The following is a 21,060-nucleotide window of genomic DNA, read 5'->3' as shown; positions in this document are numbered from 1 at the left end:
TATATATATATATATTAAATACTCCATGTTAAAATGTTACCATCCCTTGTTCCAGACATGATAGAGTTCTTCTCATGGTAATGGAAATCTTTGATTCTTTAACAGTGTGTTTTCTTTATTTTATAAAGTACATAAGAGAAGCCAATGTTGGATTAGGCCAATGGCCCAACCAGTCCAACACTCTGTCACACAGTGGCCAAAAATACCAGGTGCCATCAGGAGGTCCAGCAGTTGGGCCAGGATACTAGAATCCCTCCCACTGTCCCCCCTCCCCCAAGCACCAAGAATACAGAGCATCACTTGCCCCAGCCTGAGAGTTCCTATCTATACCTTGTGGCTAATAGCAACTGATGGACATCTGCTCCATATGCTTATCTTAATTCCCTCTTAGAATCTTAAATATACTTTCCCCCCATATCTTCTGTTTTGGTAGGGTAAATTCTGTGAGCCTTGTACCAAATAATTTATTTTGATAACTGCTAAGAAGTCTAATTACTGGTGTAAGAGTAAATATTTTTCTTACCTGTGAATGATGAAATTTTAAATGTTCTTTGTAGCTCTTTAGATTTATACACATTTATTCTTGCAGCCTGTCAATATAAATTGGCTGTGGAACGGTACGAATGGAATAAATTGCAAAGTGTGAAGTCAATAGTACCTATGGTTCACCTTTCTTGGAACATAGCACGAAATATTAAAGTCTCCGATCCAAAGCTTTTTGAAATGATCAAGTAAGTACATTTGGTGACTGTGTTGGCTTCTATTTTAATAGAACATAAACTTGTAAGGTTAAATAGGAACCTGACAGACATCAGCTCTCCAACCACAGCTAATCTGTTGCTGGTCTCCTTTTCTCCCTTCGTGTAAAATCCCTGGATATTATCTCTTGCATTGATAGGCTGCATCCATAGCTGAATGCATCTGGAGTGGCATGGTTTTCTGTAATTTGGTCTATATATGGAGCTGGCTTGGGGGTGGGGTGCTACTGTAAAACTAGGATTTCTGCATTCATGCAGTACAACAAACCACAGTTAAAAAGCCAGATACAACCTACATTTTAGAGTCCTGAATTAATACCTCTTGCATTGAAACATCAGACTGAAGTAGAGTTTAATCAAACCAGGATTTATACACTATGTATTACAAACTTATTTATTATGACATTTGAACACAGCCACATTATCAGTTATTCCCATTGATGTACGTAGGCATTCAGATTGGCTATATTGTTAGCAATGACTGTGGGCATTTCTGTACCTTTTGGTGACTTTGCCAGTCAGTTGTACAGTATTATTTATTCATAATCCTTATATATGATGAATAAAATATTAATAAGAACATGTTTACATGTAGTTATTGGTATTATAGCAATCTAATGACATTGGTGCAGTTGAGAGAAATAAAATGCTGCATTTAGTAGAATAGGTAAGCCTTCTTAAAGATGCTATAATTAATGTGCAGCCAAGCGTAATTCTAAAAGAACTGAAAATAAGAAAAAGCAGATAATGGGTTAGTGTTCAGTGGGGGGACAATTGAAATATGGAGGAAACCAAGTGAAATATGGAAAAGTCAAGCTGGAAACACAAGCTCACAAGCTAACAGTAGAAGGTTCAAGAAAAATTACTAGCCTCTTACTGGTATACAACACCAAAAGTGCAATGAAACTAGAAATATACAGGCCTGTTAAGACAATGGTGATCTAACGTTAAATTGAATCTACTTAGACGGTAGGGCTCCTGGAAGTTCATTTAAAAAGTATTTGAGAAGAGTAAAACAGGAAAGATATGAAAGCCTTTTTGACCAGAGATCTGTGACCAAGATTATAAAAAGACATTTTAGTGTCTTCATTATTTAACCACCAGCTTTATATGGTAAATGTACCTCAGTGTAAAATTTACAGAAGCTTAGAAGCCATGGGGAAAAACTTTATTCCTGTTCTTTTTTTTTAAGGGGGGGGAATTGGGGGGGGATTGCTCTTTATTCATTACTGTCCTCTAAAACCTAAAACTATTTTGCTGCTTTAACAACATCACATCTTTTATAACTGAATTATCATATAAAATTATACTATTTGGTGTGTTTATGCATTAAAAAATATAAATGCCTTCTTTTTCTGCAAATAAAGTTGCAATACCAAAGCATGAAAGGGTTGCAAACTGCCGCATACTGTGTTACCTTAGGACATTTCACTCATTCCAAGAAGAAAATGTATTTCATAAGAGTTTTCTTTTCTGCTCTCCTCCAAATTTTCCAGTGGAAAAATTGAAAAATGTGTCCTTAGACTTTTATGCTATACATTTTGAGCGATTTAAATCCTTGTCTTAAAAGGCATTTCATTAAAATATTCCAATTTTTCTATTGGAAAGGAACGGTGGTCCCTTGGGATTTTTTTTAATTGTTCCCAAGGCCCTCACATCTGTAGTTATATCTTGCTTTAGTTATTAATGTACATAATCTTGTCCTGCCACATCAGTTAAGAAAGTTCTAAAGTATATATGTAACAAAACAATGAATGGTCGGCAGTCTAAGCAAATACCAGAGAAAATGTGCTTTCACTCCACCCCCATATCCTCAAGAGTGCACATTCTGCTCTACTCTTTTCTGAAACCAATGACCTCCCCTGCTATTTTCTCACTTCCTCCAGATGTATTCTGTGAAGGAAAACCTGTGGTATTTGAGGCTATAGGCTACTTCCTGTTTATCAGTCTTTTGAGTACCTTGGTAAAGAAATCCTTTGCTAGTAATGAGATTTCTTTGCAGAACACAAATTCTTCCCTGTTGTAATAGGTTGGGTTGCAGAGAGATGAATATGCAGGGCAGCAAACAGGAACCTCAATTTAAGATGTGACCAGCAATTGTGTATTCATGTTGCAAGGGCAAGATGTTAATCAATGGAACAGACCTTTCTCGGGATCCAGTGAAGTTGATCCAGCCTCCTGATGGCAACAGGATTCAATATTAGTGGTTTTATGCTTTTTTATCTAGATAGGAGTGGCTCAAACTGAGATTTAATTTCAAAAATGAATCTGGAGAACTTACTCTTTAATATAATTTAAATTAAACATCATTTTTCCTGTAAATGTAGCACTACCACTTTTGAATATTTGCAAAGGGCAAGGATCAGTGCAGTATTGCTGTTCATAGAAAATTATGTTAATTTTTAAGCAAAAAAATCATATTCTTTTTTCTTCAACACAACTGATTTTGTATCACATGTCAGTTTTCAGCTTGAATTTAAAATAGGAGGATTTAAAAATATTTTGATAAACAACTGAAGCGTAAAAGTAGTTATTAGTGTTCGCTTACTGGCAACTAAATTCAGTTGTAATAATGTTTTAATTGTTGTTTTTATTTCTCTGTGTATTTTAGCTCTGTTTTAGCTGTTTTAACAATGGTTGTTGGAGGTTAATTGTTTTAAAATGCACTTTTATTATGTTTAATTTATTAGCCACCTTGACGGCCCTAATGAGGGCAGAAAGTTGGGGTATTAATTATGTAAAATAAATAAATTATAAATTAAGAATTATTTTAACAGGATTCTAATATCTGTTGTAGGTATTGCCTGTTGAGAACTCTCAAGCAATGTCAGACTTTGAGGGAAGCGCTGATTGCTGCAGAAAAAGAGATTGTATGGCATGAGAGAACAAAGGAAGAGCCAGCTCATTACTGTAGCATATGTGAGGTTAGTAAAGAAGTAATCACCATAGTTACATACTACATTAGGAGTAATATTATCCATGGTTAAGATTACCTTGGGTTCCTATTTTAACCCAGCATGAGTCCAGTAGGTGAAACTTGTGCTGGTGAGATGGTGATGGCTCCCAGTCTTCCTCCTCTGCCTGCAGAGGAGAGGTGGTGGCAGTGGCAAGGCTGGCATCACCAGTGGGCTTTCCAACAGCTCTGTTCATTTGGGTCCTCCTCCCCTCCCTCCATTGTTTGTGCAGGGGAAGACGTGTTCCTCTGAGTGGGATTTAACCTCCCTTCATATTGAGGGGGTCGTATTTTTCTGCATCACTGCATGTGGAGGCATCACTAAAGTAGGCTCCCGTACACTTCCACATTTTAGGTAAAATATCACCAGTTACCAAGTACGGTCAGTCTTCCTCGCTTCATGATACATCCTGGTTCTCAGAATCCTAAAACATAATCACTGTTGCAGTAGGGCAAATGTTCCATTTATTTTCTTTTTCCCTCCACCTGAAAAAATGGCAGGCTGGACTACCACCCTAGAATATACGGAGCTCCAACCATCAAAGCATCTGTCTTGAAGCTCATTGAAGACCAAATACAACTCTTTAAAGTTTGAGCATCATTGTTACCTAGTGTGTGCCTCAGACAAAACTTATTCAGCTGTAAAGTTAGTGTAGTCCTGTATACCTTTTAAGCCTGTTTCAAGTGAACAGCCTAGTGACTTCATCCATTAAGAGCAGAGGCTGTGATTAAACTTTAGATCTTGTCTTCTTGCCAGTGTTTTATACACCCCTAGGAAAGAAGTAAAAGTTCCTTTGACCTCCACTAGCAAGTAGCACAGGATGTTTCATCTAGTAGATGAAGTTATTTTAAAGGGTTTTTATATTTCAGTAGCCAGAAATATTTCTTGGTTGTGGAATTATTTATTGTTCTCATTTGGTAGATAAGGGTAGCTAACCAGTTTATGATAGAGTACATAAGGGAAATAATTTAATTAGTAGATTCATTTTTATACTCCACTTTGCAGCCAGATGGCTTCATTAATTCAATTCCATAGCGCTTTACTGTTTAAATAACAGCAAAAATAGTTGCCACTGGAAAAAAATTACAGAATTCTATCTGAGTGATGGAGCAGAAAAGTTTTGTATCTTCAACGTGGTCTCTGTGCTTCACACCCATGGGATACAGTGCGCATTGTAGCAAGCTCTTAACGGATTTTCGCGCCCAAACCTCGGGCATGCGCGGGAACCCCGCCACACATGCCCAGAGAGGTGGGCACGGACATCCCGCCAGTTCCTTTCTTTCCACCGCACTGGAAGCTTCTTCCTTTAGTCGGTCTAATCGGTACTATTTTTTCCTCACAGGCTCTTCGGATTTTTCCTCAGCTTTCTTTATTTTTTGTCTAATTTTTGTTTGTTCGGGGGTTTTGTTTGTTTGTTTGTTTTTTAAAGGAAAGGGAAAAAAGTTGTTTTTGTTGAGGGGGAAGGTTTTTTGTTTACCTCATTTTGGCCTTCGGGCTCCCCCCCTTTTTTTCTTCTCCTTTTTACTTATTTTATGGAGAGGAAGTGGGGCTTTTTCAACCGCTGCAAGGGTTGCGGCAGTAAGCTCGCTCCACCTGACCGCCACACCCTTTGCATTTTTTGTTTCGGGGAGACACACCGACCAGAGTCTTGTCAGCACTGTGCTAGGTTTTCTAACCAAACTAGGAAAAACCGAGCGGCACGCCTCAGAGTAGCGCTACTGGAGTCAGCGTTACATCCTCCCTCAGCGATGGATTCAGAAAGACCATCGACATCGACGGTTCCGGCATCGAAGCCCTCCTCCGACATCGGCTAATCAACGTCGAAGCCTCTGGCATCGAGGGCACAGTCTTTCGCTTCCACTCCAACGAAGAACAAGCTGAAGCCCAGTAAGGAGCACAAGTCCGCCAAAAAGGGCTCCTCTAAGTCCCTAAAGGCGGTGAAGATGGGAAAGGTAGCGGTGTCTGCACCGAGTAATGCCCGTAACGTGCCCCCTCCTCCGACGGCAGTATCGGAGGCCCATGCCGCTCCACCGATACCGACCATCCAGCTTATGGACTCTCCTGTACACCAATTTGACCAGGACACGCTGGTAGACATGCGTCCTTTCTCCGATATCGATAATGTTGAGCTCCTTAGTCGCCCCCGGGGTGTGGATCGCTCTCCTTCTCAGTCGTCTACATCGACAGTCTCCGAGGCCCATGCCAATATCGATGCAGGTCGGCATCGACAGACCTCCAGGAGTACTCTGCATCATCCTCCCCGTCTGATTGCTGAGCCTGTCGATATCAATGAGCGAGCTTATAGGGGCTGCTCACAGAGACAGGATACTACGCTGTCTCCCGGACGCTCCCGCTCCAGAAGTCGATGTCCACGAGTCTTCATCCCCCAACCTCCGGCTCTCTCTTGGGATCACAGCCAACTGAGGTATCTCTATCAACTGAGGTATCCACCTCCATCCATGCTGTGGTTGACTCGGATTGGGATTGTTACTCTGCCCACAGATCACAGTCACCCCATAGATCCAGACTCTCAGCATCTCTCTCTCGTCCTCCAAATCATCCGTCTGATGACCCTTCGCAAAGACCAGATCTATAATCCTCCCAGTCCTCTGGTTCCACCACCGACGGATTCAACCAGCCCCATTAAAGCGACTCTGGTTCAATTGCCAGATCCTGATTCCTCAGATTCTGTAGAGGAGGATTCTGATACCGGGGCTTCAGAGGTCCACACCTCCCCTGACCACAAATTTCCTAACTAGGCAGTAACAGATGACCAGTCCATCGGACAATCTCTTATGCAGACCGCATAAAAAGAATGGCCCACTCTCTTGGCCTCTCAGTCGTGCAGCAGCAACCACAGGTTACAGATGCCATCTTTGATATCGTAAAACTAGATACATCAAGGGCCATAGCATTGCCCATGTCCACGGTCTTACTACAGGCAGCAAAAGCACCATGGGATAAACCCTCATCGGCCCCAGTGTCAACACGGCGCTTGGACCATATGTATAGAGTCCAGGAAACGGGAGCAGAATTTTTATTCTCCCATCCCCAACCAAACTCCATGGTAGTTACCTCTTCATCCAAGTCCAAGAGAACACATTCTGCACCTTCAGACAGGGAGAGCAGAAAACTGGATGCATTCGGGCAACGTTTCTACTCTATGGGAGCGCTAGGAGTGAAGGCCACCAACTACTTAGCATGTATGAGTAGGTATCAGTACACTTTGTGAGAACGGTTTTCTGAGCTTCTGGCTCACCTTCCAGAAGACAAACTTCAGGCAGCCCGCGTATTCCAAAAAGAAGGCATGGTACTCGCAAAAAAACAGATTAATACTTCCAAGCATGCCCTAGATGCTTCCTCGAGGACAATGGCTTCAACAATAGCTTTACAAAGGAATTCCTGGCTCCTTACCACCAATCTTCCATCAGATACTAGGTCATACGTAGAAAACCTCTCCTTCGATGGCCTTGGTCTTTTTAACAGCACCACAGACACCATATTACAGGATATGGATAAGAGCATAAAAGCTTCTCTTGCGCTCTTGGAGTTTCATCCTCCACGAGGCAGCAATATCGGCCTCGTCCTTGGTCTAGACCCTGGCAAAAACGCACTCCAAACCGTCAATCTGCTGACCAGCAATGGAGGCTACGTACATCTTCCAGTGATCAGAAGCCCACATTTCAAAAACCCAGATTTGGGTCGGGACAACAGTCTTCCCGCAATAAGCAGCCAAAGTCCTCCAAGCAGGGTTTTTTACTTCCTTACCTCCAAGTCAAATCCAACCCATCTAACCCCCTTTCTCCAAACCTGGCGCCACATCACCACAGACGAATGGGTGCTGTCCATCCTAACCCACGGCTAACACATAGAATTTTTTCAGAACCCCATTACTCCTGTTTTCGTCTCCACACCCCCTTCTTTGGCCCTCCTCGAAGAGGTGTCTGTCCTTCTGCAGAAGGGAGCCATCGAGCAGGTGCCACTACATCTACAGGGCAAGGGATTCTATTCCCACTATTGCACCGTCCTGAAGCGGGATGGAGGCATTCGACCAATCTTAGACCTACGGGCGCTAAACAGCTTTGTCAAATACCACTGCTTCCGCATGGTGTCCCTGCAGCAGATTCTGCCACTTCTACAAAAGAAGGTCTGGATGGCCACTCTCGACCTCCAAGACGCGTACTTCCACCTCACCATCCACCTGTCCCACCGCCAATACCTACGCTTCGCTATTGGTCAGCATCATTACCAATATACAGCCCTGCCATTCGGCCTTTCAAGCGCGCCAAGCGTCTTCACAAAGACTATGGTGGTGGTCGCAGCCTTCCTCCGTCTCAAGGGTATCTCCATCTACCCGTACATCGACGATTGGCTCTTGGTAGCAACTTCCAGTGGCGATCTAGTCTCAAACATCAATAAGACGCTACTCCTCCTGGAAAACCTAGGTCTACAAGTAAACCTAGAAAAATCTCAACTTCGACCAGTCCAGAAAATACAGTACATTGGTGCGTTCCTGGACTCCACAGCTTGCAGAGCCTACCTGCCACAAAACAGGGCCGTGGACATCATGAATCTTGCCACTGTCATGCATACTCGACCCTCGGTAACGGCTTTCCAAATACAGAGGCTCCTTGGTCTGATGGCTGCTACCACGTCCGTACTGGTCTTCACCCAGCTGAAAATGCATATCCTACAACTTTGGTTTATTCACAATTTCAATCCAGAGAGAGACACACACACCACCCTCCTATTCCCACCTGCCAAAGTACGGGACTCTTTACTTTGGTGGACTGCCTTCCAACCTATTCCAGGGAGCACCCTTCCATCCTCCATCACCCCAAATTACCCTAACTACAGACACCTCCCTCTCAGGCTGGGGCGCCCATATGATGGGACTTAGTGTCGGAGGCAGATGGGACACTCAGAAATGAAAACGGTACATAAATTTCCTGGAACTGCTTGCAATACAGTTCGCGGTCACCAGTTTCCTGCCCCTGAGCGAAGGGAAATGTGTCACCGTCCTCACGGACAATACTACTGCCCTCAGCTATGTGAACAAGCAAGGGGGCCCCATCTCCCAACGCCTCTGCGACCTTGAGAAAGTTTTTCAATTCCTTCTGTCTCTCGCTGACTCTGGACTTTCTCACTCCTCATTAAAGGTTTACTTGGCCGCACTTTCGGCCTACCATGTTCAAGTTGAGGGATGCACACTGTTCTTGCACCCACTTTCTAAACGTTTTTTGAAGGAACTTGCACCTCTACCCTCCCATCAAAACTCCTGTCATCCCCTGGGGCCTTCCCCTGGTCCTTTGCCAACTCACCAGGAAACCTTTTGAACCACTTGCAACTTGCGACCTAAAATTCCTGTAATAGAAAACAGCCTTTCTGGTTGCTGTCACCTCAGCAAGACAAGTTTGAGAAATACTGGCTTTTAGACATGACACTCCTTACTTGTCATTTTTGCCAGATGGCGTCCGCCTCGTACCTGACATCTCGTTCCTGCCAAGGGTAGTGTCAGAATTTCACCTACAGGCAGAGGTTTTCCTCCCAGATCTCTTCCCGGCTCCGACATCCCCAGAGGAGAGGCTATTACACACCTTGGACACGAAGCGTGCGCTTCTGTTTTACTTAAATAGAACCCGTCCAACGAGACGTGACTCTCAATTTTTCGTCTCCTATGCACCAGCAAGGCTGGGCACTCGCATCACAGCTGAGCGCCTATCAAGGTGGATTGCGAGTCTCATCCACCTCTGCTACCTTATGGCCAAGCAGCCATTGCCTGGCCCAATCAGGGCTCATTCAACCAGAGCTGTTGCAGCCTCAACTGCCTTCCTCCAGGGAGTTCCCCTAATGGACATTTGCAGAGCCGCTACGTGGGCTATGCTTAACACGTTCATAAGGCACTATGCCCTAGACGTACCACTCTCGTACCAACATGGGACATCACATCTTATCCTCGGCTTCGCAGTAATGACCTGCCAGCACCCTCCTCCAGGTAGGCCACTGCTCGCTAATCTCCCATGGGTGTGAAGCACAGAGACCATGTCGAAGATAAACAAGTTGCTTACCTGTAACTGATGATCTTCGAGTGGTCATCTGTGCATTCACACCACCCGCCCTCCTTCCCCGCTGCTGTCAGCATCTACATTTTCCATAGGGGTTGATTCGTGGCTATTCGAAGGAACTGGCGGGATGTCCACGCCCACCCCTCTGGGCATGCGTGGTGGGGTTCCCGCGCATGCCCGAGGTCTGGGCACGAAAATCCATTAAGAGCTTGCTACGATGCCGATCGATCCAGCGCATACGCACTGTATTCCATGGGTGTGAATGCACAGATGACCACTCGAAGATCTCACTATAGCCAATCATTCATTGCCAACGTGCAGGGGAAATAGAAGGTACAGCAGCAGTAGCTGAAGCAGCTGAATGAGCAAGAAATTAAGGGAGAAACCTTTAGTAATTGCCTCTACAAGGCCTTCTTGCCACTGATATATCAGTATGTGTAGATGGGAGACCTGTACTTTTATCATTAGAAATTCCAGCCAAAACAAACTTGGTCCAAGCTTTTAGGTTTTTTTTAATGAATTTTATTAAAAGTTTTAAAACAGAAAAAGATTTTTAAAAATAGAAGGAAAAAAAAACAGAAAAAGAAAAGAAATCAAGCTATAACGTATGGCATGAGAGAACAAAGGAAGAGAACAATTGTTACAAGCTTTTAGCAGACTGTGTACTACATATTTTTTCAAGTAAAATAATAATAATAAGAGCCTAGCTTCTTGTTACCAAATGGTAGATAAAGTTTCCCACCTTGATTTGGAATTGGGCTTGCCAAACAGCTGTTTCCCAAACAGGAAGAAAGACTTCCAGCAAGACCCTCCATGTGTTTACAACAACTCATGGAGAGGTTCTCTTCCAGCTCAGATTACATTCTGAACCAGAGAAGAACTCTGGGGGTCATAGTGCTTGGCTCAAATTACAAATGAGCATTACAAGCCATCAGAGTGGGTACATCATGCCAGGTAAGTACAGACTTCAGCACTAGAACTTGTTACTTATCATGAGACCATTATATTATCTGTATTGTGATGCTATCACTGTATGTAGTTTTCCTTGATCAAGTGCATGCTAAATTTGACGGGGGTTGGTGAGTTTATATTTATTTACTTAAATTGCAAGTATACTGCTTTGTGGCATCAGTATGTTCCTACCTTCCATGGTACCATACGTTATCCCAACTAAAATATTTATGGATTGAAAATTTAGCACTTGTTCTATACTTAAAATACCGCAAACCATGTATAACAGGGGAGCAGTGTGAAAGATCAGTTCTGAAATAAATGTGCCCCCAGAGGCCAAGAAAAGTGCTCTTTCATTCAGTGTGTATTTAGCCATCCCTGGTCTCTATAATTTCTGCAGTTCTGCTTTCTTGCCAATCCTAAACTGCTGAGGAAGCAGTAGCACAGACCACAGTGACTAGGATACAAAATTGTTTCTAAGTTGTTAATTGAGGTCAAGAAATAGTTTAGTATATATGTTGTGACTATAAATTGCTTTTAAAGGTCCAGAAACAGCTGTGATAGCAGAGCAGCAGGAGAATATGTGGAAGGTTAGCAACAGTATGTACAAAGGTGAGAAGAGAGTTAGTCCTCTTTATTACCTACAAAATATATGTAAAGCCATTTATAGATCGAAGCCTTGCCTGCTGTGATTTCTCTAACCTCACACGCTACTTGACTTTTTTTTCTTTTCTGTGTTAAACAGGTGGAAGTCTTCAATCTGCTTTATGTCACGAATGAGAGTAATTCTCGGAAAACTTACATTGTACATTGCCTAGACTGTGCACGAAAGATAAGTGGGAACCTGGAAAACTTTGTGGTGCTAGAACAGTACAAAATGGAGGACCTGATGCAAGTCTATGACCAATTTACATTAGTAAGTGAAGTTAGTAGATGGGTAGAGAATTTATCTGAGGCAGAAATATGTTGCCACATAAGAATGCCTTGAAAATGTGTTAGTTGGGCAAGACTTGCAGAATTATGTCTTCAGTTTGTAAATAGAAAAACAACTGTGCTCAGTAGACAGTCTTGTACTGTATACTACTAATCATAAAATTAGAATAACAGATAAAGAGGAATCATGGGAGATGGTTCATAGATCTGATCACTACCTCACTGCAACCAGCCTGTAGACTTCAAAATGCACGCAGCCTCATTCAGGATCCCATCCTATACTCAGTTTCAGAGATCGTTCATCTAACTGTCTGGAGGCTGAACACTAACAGCTGCAGCATTTTAACTGCTCTGAGGACCAATTTGCTGGGATCCAAAAGACTGTCTTCATAGTGGCTGTAACAGCTTCTCATAGGGTTTCTAATTAGGTGTGAGCTTGGTAAAGAACTTGTGCATTTTTCATTGTGATATGGTGACATGCATCCTGATTTGTTTTCACATCTTATGGAAAATGGCATTTACTTAAGTAATCAAGACATTCTTCCATCTTTCTTTCCTAATTGTTGCAAAATTATTGTTAGATTTTGTTGTAGTTCACACAGAAAATGGCAGTTTACATGCTCTGAAATTTTACTTAGATAAGATGTAACACTTCAGGCAAGGAGAGTATTGTTTAAGAACACTTGTTGAATTCTGCAATATGTTACCTGTGTGGTTAAAAAAAATACATCCTGCTAGCTTTCACATCTTTGGGCAGGACACCCCTGCTGGAGCTTGCATCACATTTCCTAAGAGAAAGAGAAACGTTGGGGGTCATGGTCCAGTTGAGAATCTGTAAAGCAGACATTCATGAAACAGTATAAGCTTGGGTTATCTGCAAGCACCACCTGTAGGAGGCAATTACTGCTAGGACACTGAATTTTTGAGAGCATTAAGGCCATATCCCCTCCTCCTCAGTGGAACTGCTCTTCCAAACTCATTTGGGGAAGAAACAGGAATTTTGCCTTATATGCACATATCCCGCTCTATCTGTCTGAACTTCAGTCATAATCTGTTTGATTTGGGGAGTCTAGGTAGGGTTGCCAGCTCTGAGTTGGGAAATATCTGGAGATTTGGGGGGGGGGGGAGGCCTGGGAAGGACAGGGTTTTGGACAGGGGAGGGACCTCAGCAGAGTATAATGCCATAAAGTCCACCCTCCAAACCACCCATTTTCTCCAGAGGAGCTGATCTTTGTTTTCTGCACATCAGTTGTAATAGCAGGAGATTTCAACATGCCACCTGGAGGCTGGCCACCCTAGGTCTAGGATACAAAATACCAAAAGGCTGGGGAATCTGGGCAGGGTTCTACAGAGGAGGGGGGTAATAGCAGCATATCTGTTCTAATGTGTTTGAATGTGAGGAGAGGCGTAGTAAAAATCTTTTAAGGGCCATGATGAATCTCAACAGCATTAGATGTTCAGTTAAAATCAGAGCAGCAGACTTCTGAAGATGTTATCTTTTAAACTTGACTCAATTCTGTGGGAATCATAGCTCACATAGCATCTATGTATAGGTGATCAGATTTAGTACTAACTTAGTTTGTTATGACGATGTATGTTGTAAAAATTTGTATTGATGACTAACTGGTTTTGTATACTGTTTTGCAGTTATTATATTTCTTGATATGTTAAAAACAAACAAACAGAAATAATAAACGTTTATAGCGCAAAAAAAAAAACCTGCTAAACACCCTCAGTCTGCTTAGTAAAGAATGTGTTCCCTCTCTCTCGCTCTCTTTTTAGGCGCCTCCATTGCCATCATCTTTATCTTGACATTTTTCCAAGGACATTTACATAAAAACTTTTCTGATATTCAGGAAGTGACCCAGTTCTGCACCACTGATTTTTGTAGCGATCCCATAAGGCTGCTGGCTGAAAGCTGTGTCTATGCAACCTTCCAAGTGCGGAGTGTCAACCAACTGGACAGGAGAGAGCACAGCTCCTACTCCAGAATTTGAAATATAGAAAGTTCATTCAGCTGAATTTTTAAAAAATCCACGTTTTGTATATATCTGACAAAACTGGCAACATTATACAGACTACTGACTTGAAGACCACCTCTTTTGTATTTCTCTGTTTCTGGGCTGATGAATTGGTTTCATCTTTTTTTTTTTTCCTTTCCTTTCCTTCAGAGTTTCTCTTGGAAAAGTACTAGCATAGCTGGTCATTTCTTTGTAAGGTAGTTAGAATTTTAAGTCTTTCTTTGGGCTACACTTTTTTTTAATGTGAAACGTTAGGTGATACTTTTTTTACTGCTTTTGTTATTCTGTCTTGTTTTGAAACCATTATGGTTACTTTTTGTTTCCTAAATAAAATTTTAAAAAATTAACAGCCAAGTCACAAAGATAAATGGGTTGCACATAGACTAAAGAATAAACTTCAGATTTGTGATTTTGTTTCTAATCTTGATGTAAATTTACACTATTTATAAATACATATTTATTGCTTGAAAATATTTGTGAATGGAATGCTGTTATTTTTTCCAGATTACCTGCCATTGAAATTTTAAGGAGTTCTGTAATTTCAAACACTACTCCTATTACATTTTCTATATGTAAATAAAACTGCTTAGCATTGTACAGAAACTTTTATTAAAATTGTTTAATGTTTAAAGTTTTTGTATTGTTTGAGTTTTAAAAAGAATTTATGTACAGTGCCCAGTTTTTGTTGATTTTTTGGAATCTGGTTATATATATATATTTTATATATACTCTTGTGCATGTGTATATATATAATATATATAGAAACTGAATATAAATATATGTATAAAGAATTAGAGCCTAAATTTTTCTCGTTTTAAGTTTTACATCTATGGTAGATTTGAGGTGTCTACTGTAAAGTATTGCTTACAAAAGTATGATTATTTTTTAAAAAAATATATGGTATGTATCATCAAGTCATGGTATGTCCTTCAGACTGGTTTATTGTTAAATTGCACTTCTTGCAATTACAGACAAATAGCTGATACCAAATTGTAATAGTAAGGAATGAAAGTTAGCATGGCTGGCGGCTTCACGGGAAGTATGATATGGTTTTGATAGCCTTTTTAAAATTTAGACACCTTAAAATTTAAGGAGGATTGACAAAGGAAAGTAGAATTTGAGACTGGTATCTTACAACACAACCAAAACAAGATTTGTACATTCCCGTTGTTTCTTTTAGTAAGTGTCAGGCTAAGTTGTATTAAGTACAAATCATGCTATATTTCTTCTTAATTTTGTAAATCAAATTAATTGATAACTTTTTAAAGCAGTAAAGTCCTTTAGGACATCATATTTGTTTGCAGTTTAAGATAATTATAGCATTTTATTTTATTAAGTTTTTCCCATTCTTTCTGAATTGTTACTTGGAAGTGCATTAAATCTGAATCCAAGATCTTTATTCATCCCAATGGATTAGTTTACTGATTCATAAAGTTCTACATTGAATGAACCAATACTTGTAATTTCCTTTAGTGTGGTATCATATTTGATGTTGTCAAAACAAAGCATCAAAATTGTTCCAGTTAGCAAATTAAAAATTGTACAAGAAACGTTCTCCTTTTCTTCAGCTAGCAGATGGGGTTAAAGGAAGAATGACAGGAAGGAGGAGGTGTTTCCTAAAATCAGTGTTTAGTTTATAACCCCATTTTACCCATCTTAACATTTAAAATACAAATGCTTTTAAATACTGTAATCAACCAGGAAAACGGAAAACATTTAAAAGAGTAGAACAAAAGGATGTGGGCACCACCCAACCTTGCCCTCCTGTTATCATAAAACAACAGAACAGGTAGACTGAAATTTAGTTTTCCTTTTTCTAATTTTTGGGGTTGGAGAAAGGTAAATATTTTAATTTAAAGATGACCAACGGGTTTTGAACTTTAAAAAGTAGTGAACTAAAATCCGTGTAGCTGCTTTGCATATTTCTTCTCAGACACTCTACACAGGTGAGCAAGCAGATATCCCCTGGAAGACAAAGGTCTCTTGGCTGTGAACCACCTTCATGATATGGGCAAGTAGTCCTAGATACTTTCCATATCCTGGAAAGATTTTCTAAACAGCAAAGAGAGATCTCTGTAGAGTTTTTCCATGTACAGTGCACAAACTGAATACTGTGCTTATGCCATTTTTCTCTGTAAGGTCAACAGTAGGACTGTGCATTTGGATCTACCAAAGCCAAAAATATTTGGGTATCCCAGATGTATCTGGGTAAAACTGGGGAAACCCTGAGAAAACCAGATTTATTGGAATTACCAGTAGACCCCAAAACAGCAAGAGTCAGGAGCAGATTGCTCCCTCCTCTCAGCTGTTTGTCAGGCTTCTGCAGTTCGTTTAAACTTTAAAGAGGCTGCAGAGGACAGGCCCTGCCAGCTTGGCTTGTGGCTGGCTGGCTTCTCCTGCAACCCAGGCTGCAAGAGAAATCAGACTCAGCTGGGGCTGGTTCCTCTTGCAGCTTGGTTTAAACCAAGCTGCAAGAGCAGATCAACTGGGATGGGAGGAGTTGAGAGCTAGTTTGGTATAGTGCTTAAGAGCAACGGAGTCTAATCTGGAGCACCAGGTTTGATTCCTCACTCCACATGCAGCCAGCTGGGTGACCTTGGGTCAGTCAAAATTCTCTCAGAGCTGTTCTCTCAAGAGCAGTTCTCTCAGAGCTCTCTCAGCCTCACCTACCTCACAGGGTGTCTGTCGTGGAGAAAGGAAAGGGAGCTTGTAAGCTGCTCAGACTCCCGAGTGAAGGGTGGGGTATAAATCCAACACTACTACTTCCTCTTGCATCTCAGTTTAAACTGAGCCGCCTGAGACGTCAGCCCAGGATCAGCCAGGGTGGCAAGAGCTGAGAGCTCCATGCCGCCTCAACTGGGGCTGTCTCCTGTTGCAGTTTGGTTTTATTTATTTATTTTATTTATTTATTTATACCCCGTCCTTCCCACAAAGCAGGCTCAGGGCGGCTTACACACTGATATTGGGATCTGGAATTTTTTGGGAAACCAGAAATTTGCACACTCTTACTCAACAGGTTTGAGACAGAAAGATGAAAGTACTAATTTTAATCACAGTCAACCCTCTGTTTATGATACTTAAAATAGTTTTCAGTTGCAGGCCCAGGGCTTATTATGGGGAGGACATGCGGAGACAAACACACAGACAACAATTTCATGGGGGAAAAGGCCACAACTTTTATTAATTACAGATTAGGGAGCATTGGTGCAGCATGGGGATGGATCCACTTATTGGGCTGACCCACCTGCTGCCCAATTAGCTGCTCCCTCAGTCCGCCTGCTGGGAAATAAACCAAGGGAGTCCCCAAACGGGGCAGGTGGGCACACAGGCCCATCTTCCCCAAAAGGATCTGTCCCAATGCCCAAACCCACCACAAGAGTGGGGGGAGAACCCCCTCTGCTCCTGCCAAAGCACTAAGCCTGCAACCAGCAAAGCAAGCTGTCCTGGATGCTAAAAAGCCAAATGTCCATTCCCCACTTAGAAAGGTGCACACTGTCAACCCTATACAAGGCATCATGCCAAAATGAAATGTCCTTACGTTTGATGATGTAACCGCCCATAGCTTCAATAACCTTTCCAGTGCACTTACAGATCTTCCTTCTTGACAAATCCATCTTTTCTGGGTTGATGGCACTTCTCCATTCATGATGTTTAAGCAGCTCTGACCAGAATAACTTGGTGCAAGGCAGGCATGCAGGGAGGACCTGAAGGTCCAAGGATATTTGGCACAACTTGGACCCTTTCTGAGCAGGTAGGTCATTCTCTTTGAGCTGTATTGTAAGAGCGTCAGGTGGAATGTGGTTAAAAGCTTGCTGTGAAACAGTTCCCATCAGGAAAGCCCAAATCATTCCCCTCTGCTGCAGCCAGGTGATATGCAGGTGGCTGTTAAGCCCCAGTGATCCCCCCAAAAAAACCAGAAGAGGATGGATACTGTCTGACCCAACAGACAATACTATGACCGACTATCTAGACTGATTTTTGCCGATCTGTACAGACTAAGATAAGACTAAAGAACATTAGATCAATTGTAGGTGAAGAAATAAGCCGCTTGTCAACATCTAAGCTAGTAATTCAATAGCATGGCAAAATCCCTAGGGTGAAGATGCTCTGCAAAGCAGCAGAGCACTAGCGGTGTATGGCCTGGATTTTAATGGCTGGAAGCAGTGGTGGTGCCTGTATGGAATGAATGGATGCCAAAATCTGTGGGAGGAAGGCCTAAAGCAGCAACACACTTGTATAGGATGCTAGCGAACTGGAATCTGGAGAGGCAGGAACAGTCGGCATGAATGAGAAATGTGCCAGGGGCAGGCAGCCTAACAAAGATTAATTGGGTGGTGCGTTAGGCAGGGGATTCCATGAGGAGCAGAACGTAAAATATTTTGGTGCCCCTGCTCCACTGGTCAGACTTAGAACAGTGTAAAATTATTTGGAGTTCACCAGATGAAATGCTGATGTCCTTGAAGCAGAGTTCACCACAGAAGAAGGCACCAAAAAGGCTAGCATAAAGGCTGCCTTAAACAAGGTGACTTTGATGACCAACAGATTTGTGGTAATTGCTGAATGATATCACAAAGCAATTTTACACTGATGGATCTGCGAGGGTTGGGAACTGAAGGTGTAGCCCTCTTCCAGCCCTCAATAACCCACTTGCAATAAAAGAGTTACATGGATCTGCAAAAAACCCTGATTTGCTAAAACATGAAATTGCTGCTAGGTGTATGCCCATGGTCTTAAGTGACAAGCTTCGTTCCTTAAGGTGTGCCAAGTAACAGTGCTGGTGCTCTGAAATTGAGAAATGAAAATGAAACCCAACAGAGAACATTAAGGTTCTAAAAGGACAGAAAGCACAGAGATAGGACCTGCAGGTTGGAAGGGTCAATTGATTGAAATACTCCCTGCAAAATCATGTATTCCCAAGATTCTTCCTCCAGGAATTTATCCGAGTGCTCCAGTGCATTGGGGGCCAAGTTCTGGAACCTCACATCCTGAAACAAAAATAAGGCCTCCACTATGTCGTTATTGACACCTGCAACATTTTGCTGAGAAAGAAATTTACCAAAGAGGCGAATGAGTACAAATTTTACATACTAGGCACAAGACCCACTCATAATGAGATGATTGATGATACCATGGCCTGATTATCACACCAGAATGTAATTTGTTTATTATAGAATTATTTACCCCAACTGGCCACAGCTACTACGATAGGGAAGAGCTCCAAAAAAAGGAGGTCCTTAAGAATGTCAGTTCCCAGCCAGTGAGCAGGCCAGCACTGAGCACACCAGTGACTGGAAAAATAAACCCCATAGCTAATGCTGCCAGCTGCATTGTATTGGACCTGAAGGGAATCCCAGGTGAAAAAAAGAAGATTGCCCTGTTAAATTTTTCCAGAAATTGAAGCCAGACATTCAGATCTTTCTTAATGTCTTTGGTGATTCTAATGTGATGGTGGGGGGTAAAAATGTCTTCTGTTGAACTAGCTAAGCATGCACAAAAGGCCCGGCCAGGCAACAGTACTTTGCATGCAAAATTAACATGACCCAGTAGGGACTGCGTCTCTTTGAGGGTACATTTTTTGGAACTGATCGTATGGTGCAGTAAGAACCATAGGATGGAAAGCATATCATCCAGAACCCATGAAATGCCCAACTTGGAGTCTAATAATATGCCCAGGTAGGGGAGCTGAGTGGTTTGCCCCTCAGTTTTGCCTTCAGCAAGATTGACACCCAGTTTGGCTGCCAGATTTTGAAAAGTGGCCAGGTGAAAAGCTCAGTCAGGAGAAACCCACCAGGCCAACAAATAGGAAGTGGTCCAAATAATGGATAACATGGGGTCTGCCAGACTGACCTTTTACTGCAAATTCCAAGAAGGTGCTAAATGGTGGCACAAGGTACAGAGCAACCCATCGGCATAGCTTTGTCAATGTACTACAGACTATCAAGCTTAAAGCCAAGCAGGCAAACTTCTGATGGGTGAAAGAGGAGAAGGTGGAAGACCGACTGAATGTTGCATTTTGTCTAAATGTTGCATTTTGGGGGGAGGCAACAGTGGGAGGGCTTCTAGTGTCCTGGTCCCACTGCTGGACCTCCTTATGGCACCTGGGATTTTTAGCCACTGTGTTGAACTAGATGGCTTCTCTTATGTTCTTATGTTCTCATGTCACGAGGGTGGCTGGGCTGCAGGATTTAACCAAGACCACATGATCAAAGGATGTGTATTTCACAGAACAAAACTCAGGGAGAATTGCATCATTAACTGATTAATCTTTTGGGTAGGAGAAGTGATGAATCAGACACAACTCTCCAGAGGCCTTCATTGGAACCACCCCCAACGGGAAAATCCTAAGACTAGGGAAAGGAGTGGAAGTGAATGGGCCCATCACCACGCCCCTCAGCACATTCTTTGACAACTGATAGCATAACCCCCATAAATACTGCATAGTCAAGACATCCAATTTATGAAGTTACTAGCCTGATACCTGATAGGCTGAGTGCCGAAGAATAGATTCTTTTGAACTATGGTGCTGGAGAAGACTCTTGAGAGTCCCTTGGACTGCAAGAAGATCAAATCAGTCAGTGCTAAAAGAAATCAACCCTGACTGTTCCCTGGAAGGCCAGATAATGAAACTGAAGCTCAAATACTTCGGCCACCAAATGAGAAGGGAGCACTCACTGGAGAAGACCCTGATGCTGGGAAAGATTGAAGGTCAAAGAAGACGGGGACGGCAAAGGATGAGATGGTTAGACAGTGTCATAGATGCAACAAACATGAAATTGAGCAAACTTCAGAGGATGGCGGAAGACAGGAAGGCCTGGCGTGATCTGGTCCATGGGGTCGCGAAGAGTCGGATTCGACTGTGCGACTGAACAACAACAGCCTGATACCCATGCTTCGCTACGGTATTTAAGTTCCGTAAATCCAGTTATAATACTGATCATGTGAAGTTTGTAATGTAACATTTGCTGTAGCAAGATTGTAGTGTAATGGATGAAGTGAGACATATGTACTGTGTTGGTTTTTTCCTCTGCTGAAGGACCTCTCTGTAGACCACAGTGGTGGTTCTGCCCTCAGGTGCTAGGATCACCAGGCTGCTTGGTGAGCTCACTCTGGAGCAGGCTCCTAGAAAGGTCCTTTACTATCTCCCCATGAACATTCATAAACTCAGTTGCCATGCTGGCTGTTATGAGAAATGACTTGAACTGCTGATTTCTGTAACTGTCCTCAACTGCCTGCCATCTGTTTTAACTGTGTTTTTACCTCAGAACATTGAGATCCACAGCTGAGCAATCAGAGGGATCATCAGTTACAGGTAAGCAACCTGTTTATTTCTCTCTGAGGTGAAGAGGTCTACTTCCATCTCTCTGAACCTACGCTGCAC

General features: G+C 42.3%; 1 protein-coding gene across 2 annotated transcripts in view; it reads left to right on the top strand.

The window, feature by feature from the left end:
• KDM6A (lysine (K)-specific demethylase 6A) overlaps positions 1-13,797 on the top strand; it is a 262,078-nt gene extending 248,281 nt beyond the window's left edge. For both annotated transcript variants that reach the window (XM_015409805.1, XM_015409804.1), the window contains exons 27-30: positions 590-731; positions 3,556-3,682; positions 11,474-11,644; positions 13,444-13,797. In XM_015409805.1, the coding sequence (XP_015265291.1) occupies positions 590-731; positions 3,556-3,682; positions 11,474-11,644; positions 13,444-13,473 (470 nt within the window). In that variant the 3' untranslated portion in view covers positions 13,474-13,797. The remainder of the gene's footprint in view (positions 1-589; positions 732-3,555; positions 3,683-11,473; positions 11,645-13,443) is intronic.
• The last annotated feature ends 7,263 nt before the right edge of the window (positions 13,798-21,060 follow it).

Source organism: Gekko japonicus, unplaced genomic scaffold, assembly GCF_001447785.1.
Source record: "Gekko japonicus isolate JY-2015 unplaced genomic scaffold, Gekko_japonicus_V1.1 scaffold4, whole genome shotgun sequence".
Taxonomy (NCBI): domain Eukaryota; kingdom Metazoa; phylum Chordata; class Lepidosauria; order Squamata; family Gekkonidae; genus Gekko; species Gekko japonicus.
The sequence above is the reverse complement of the archived record's forward strand: the minus strand, read 5'-3'. Positions and strand labels throughout refer to the sequence as shown.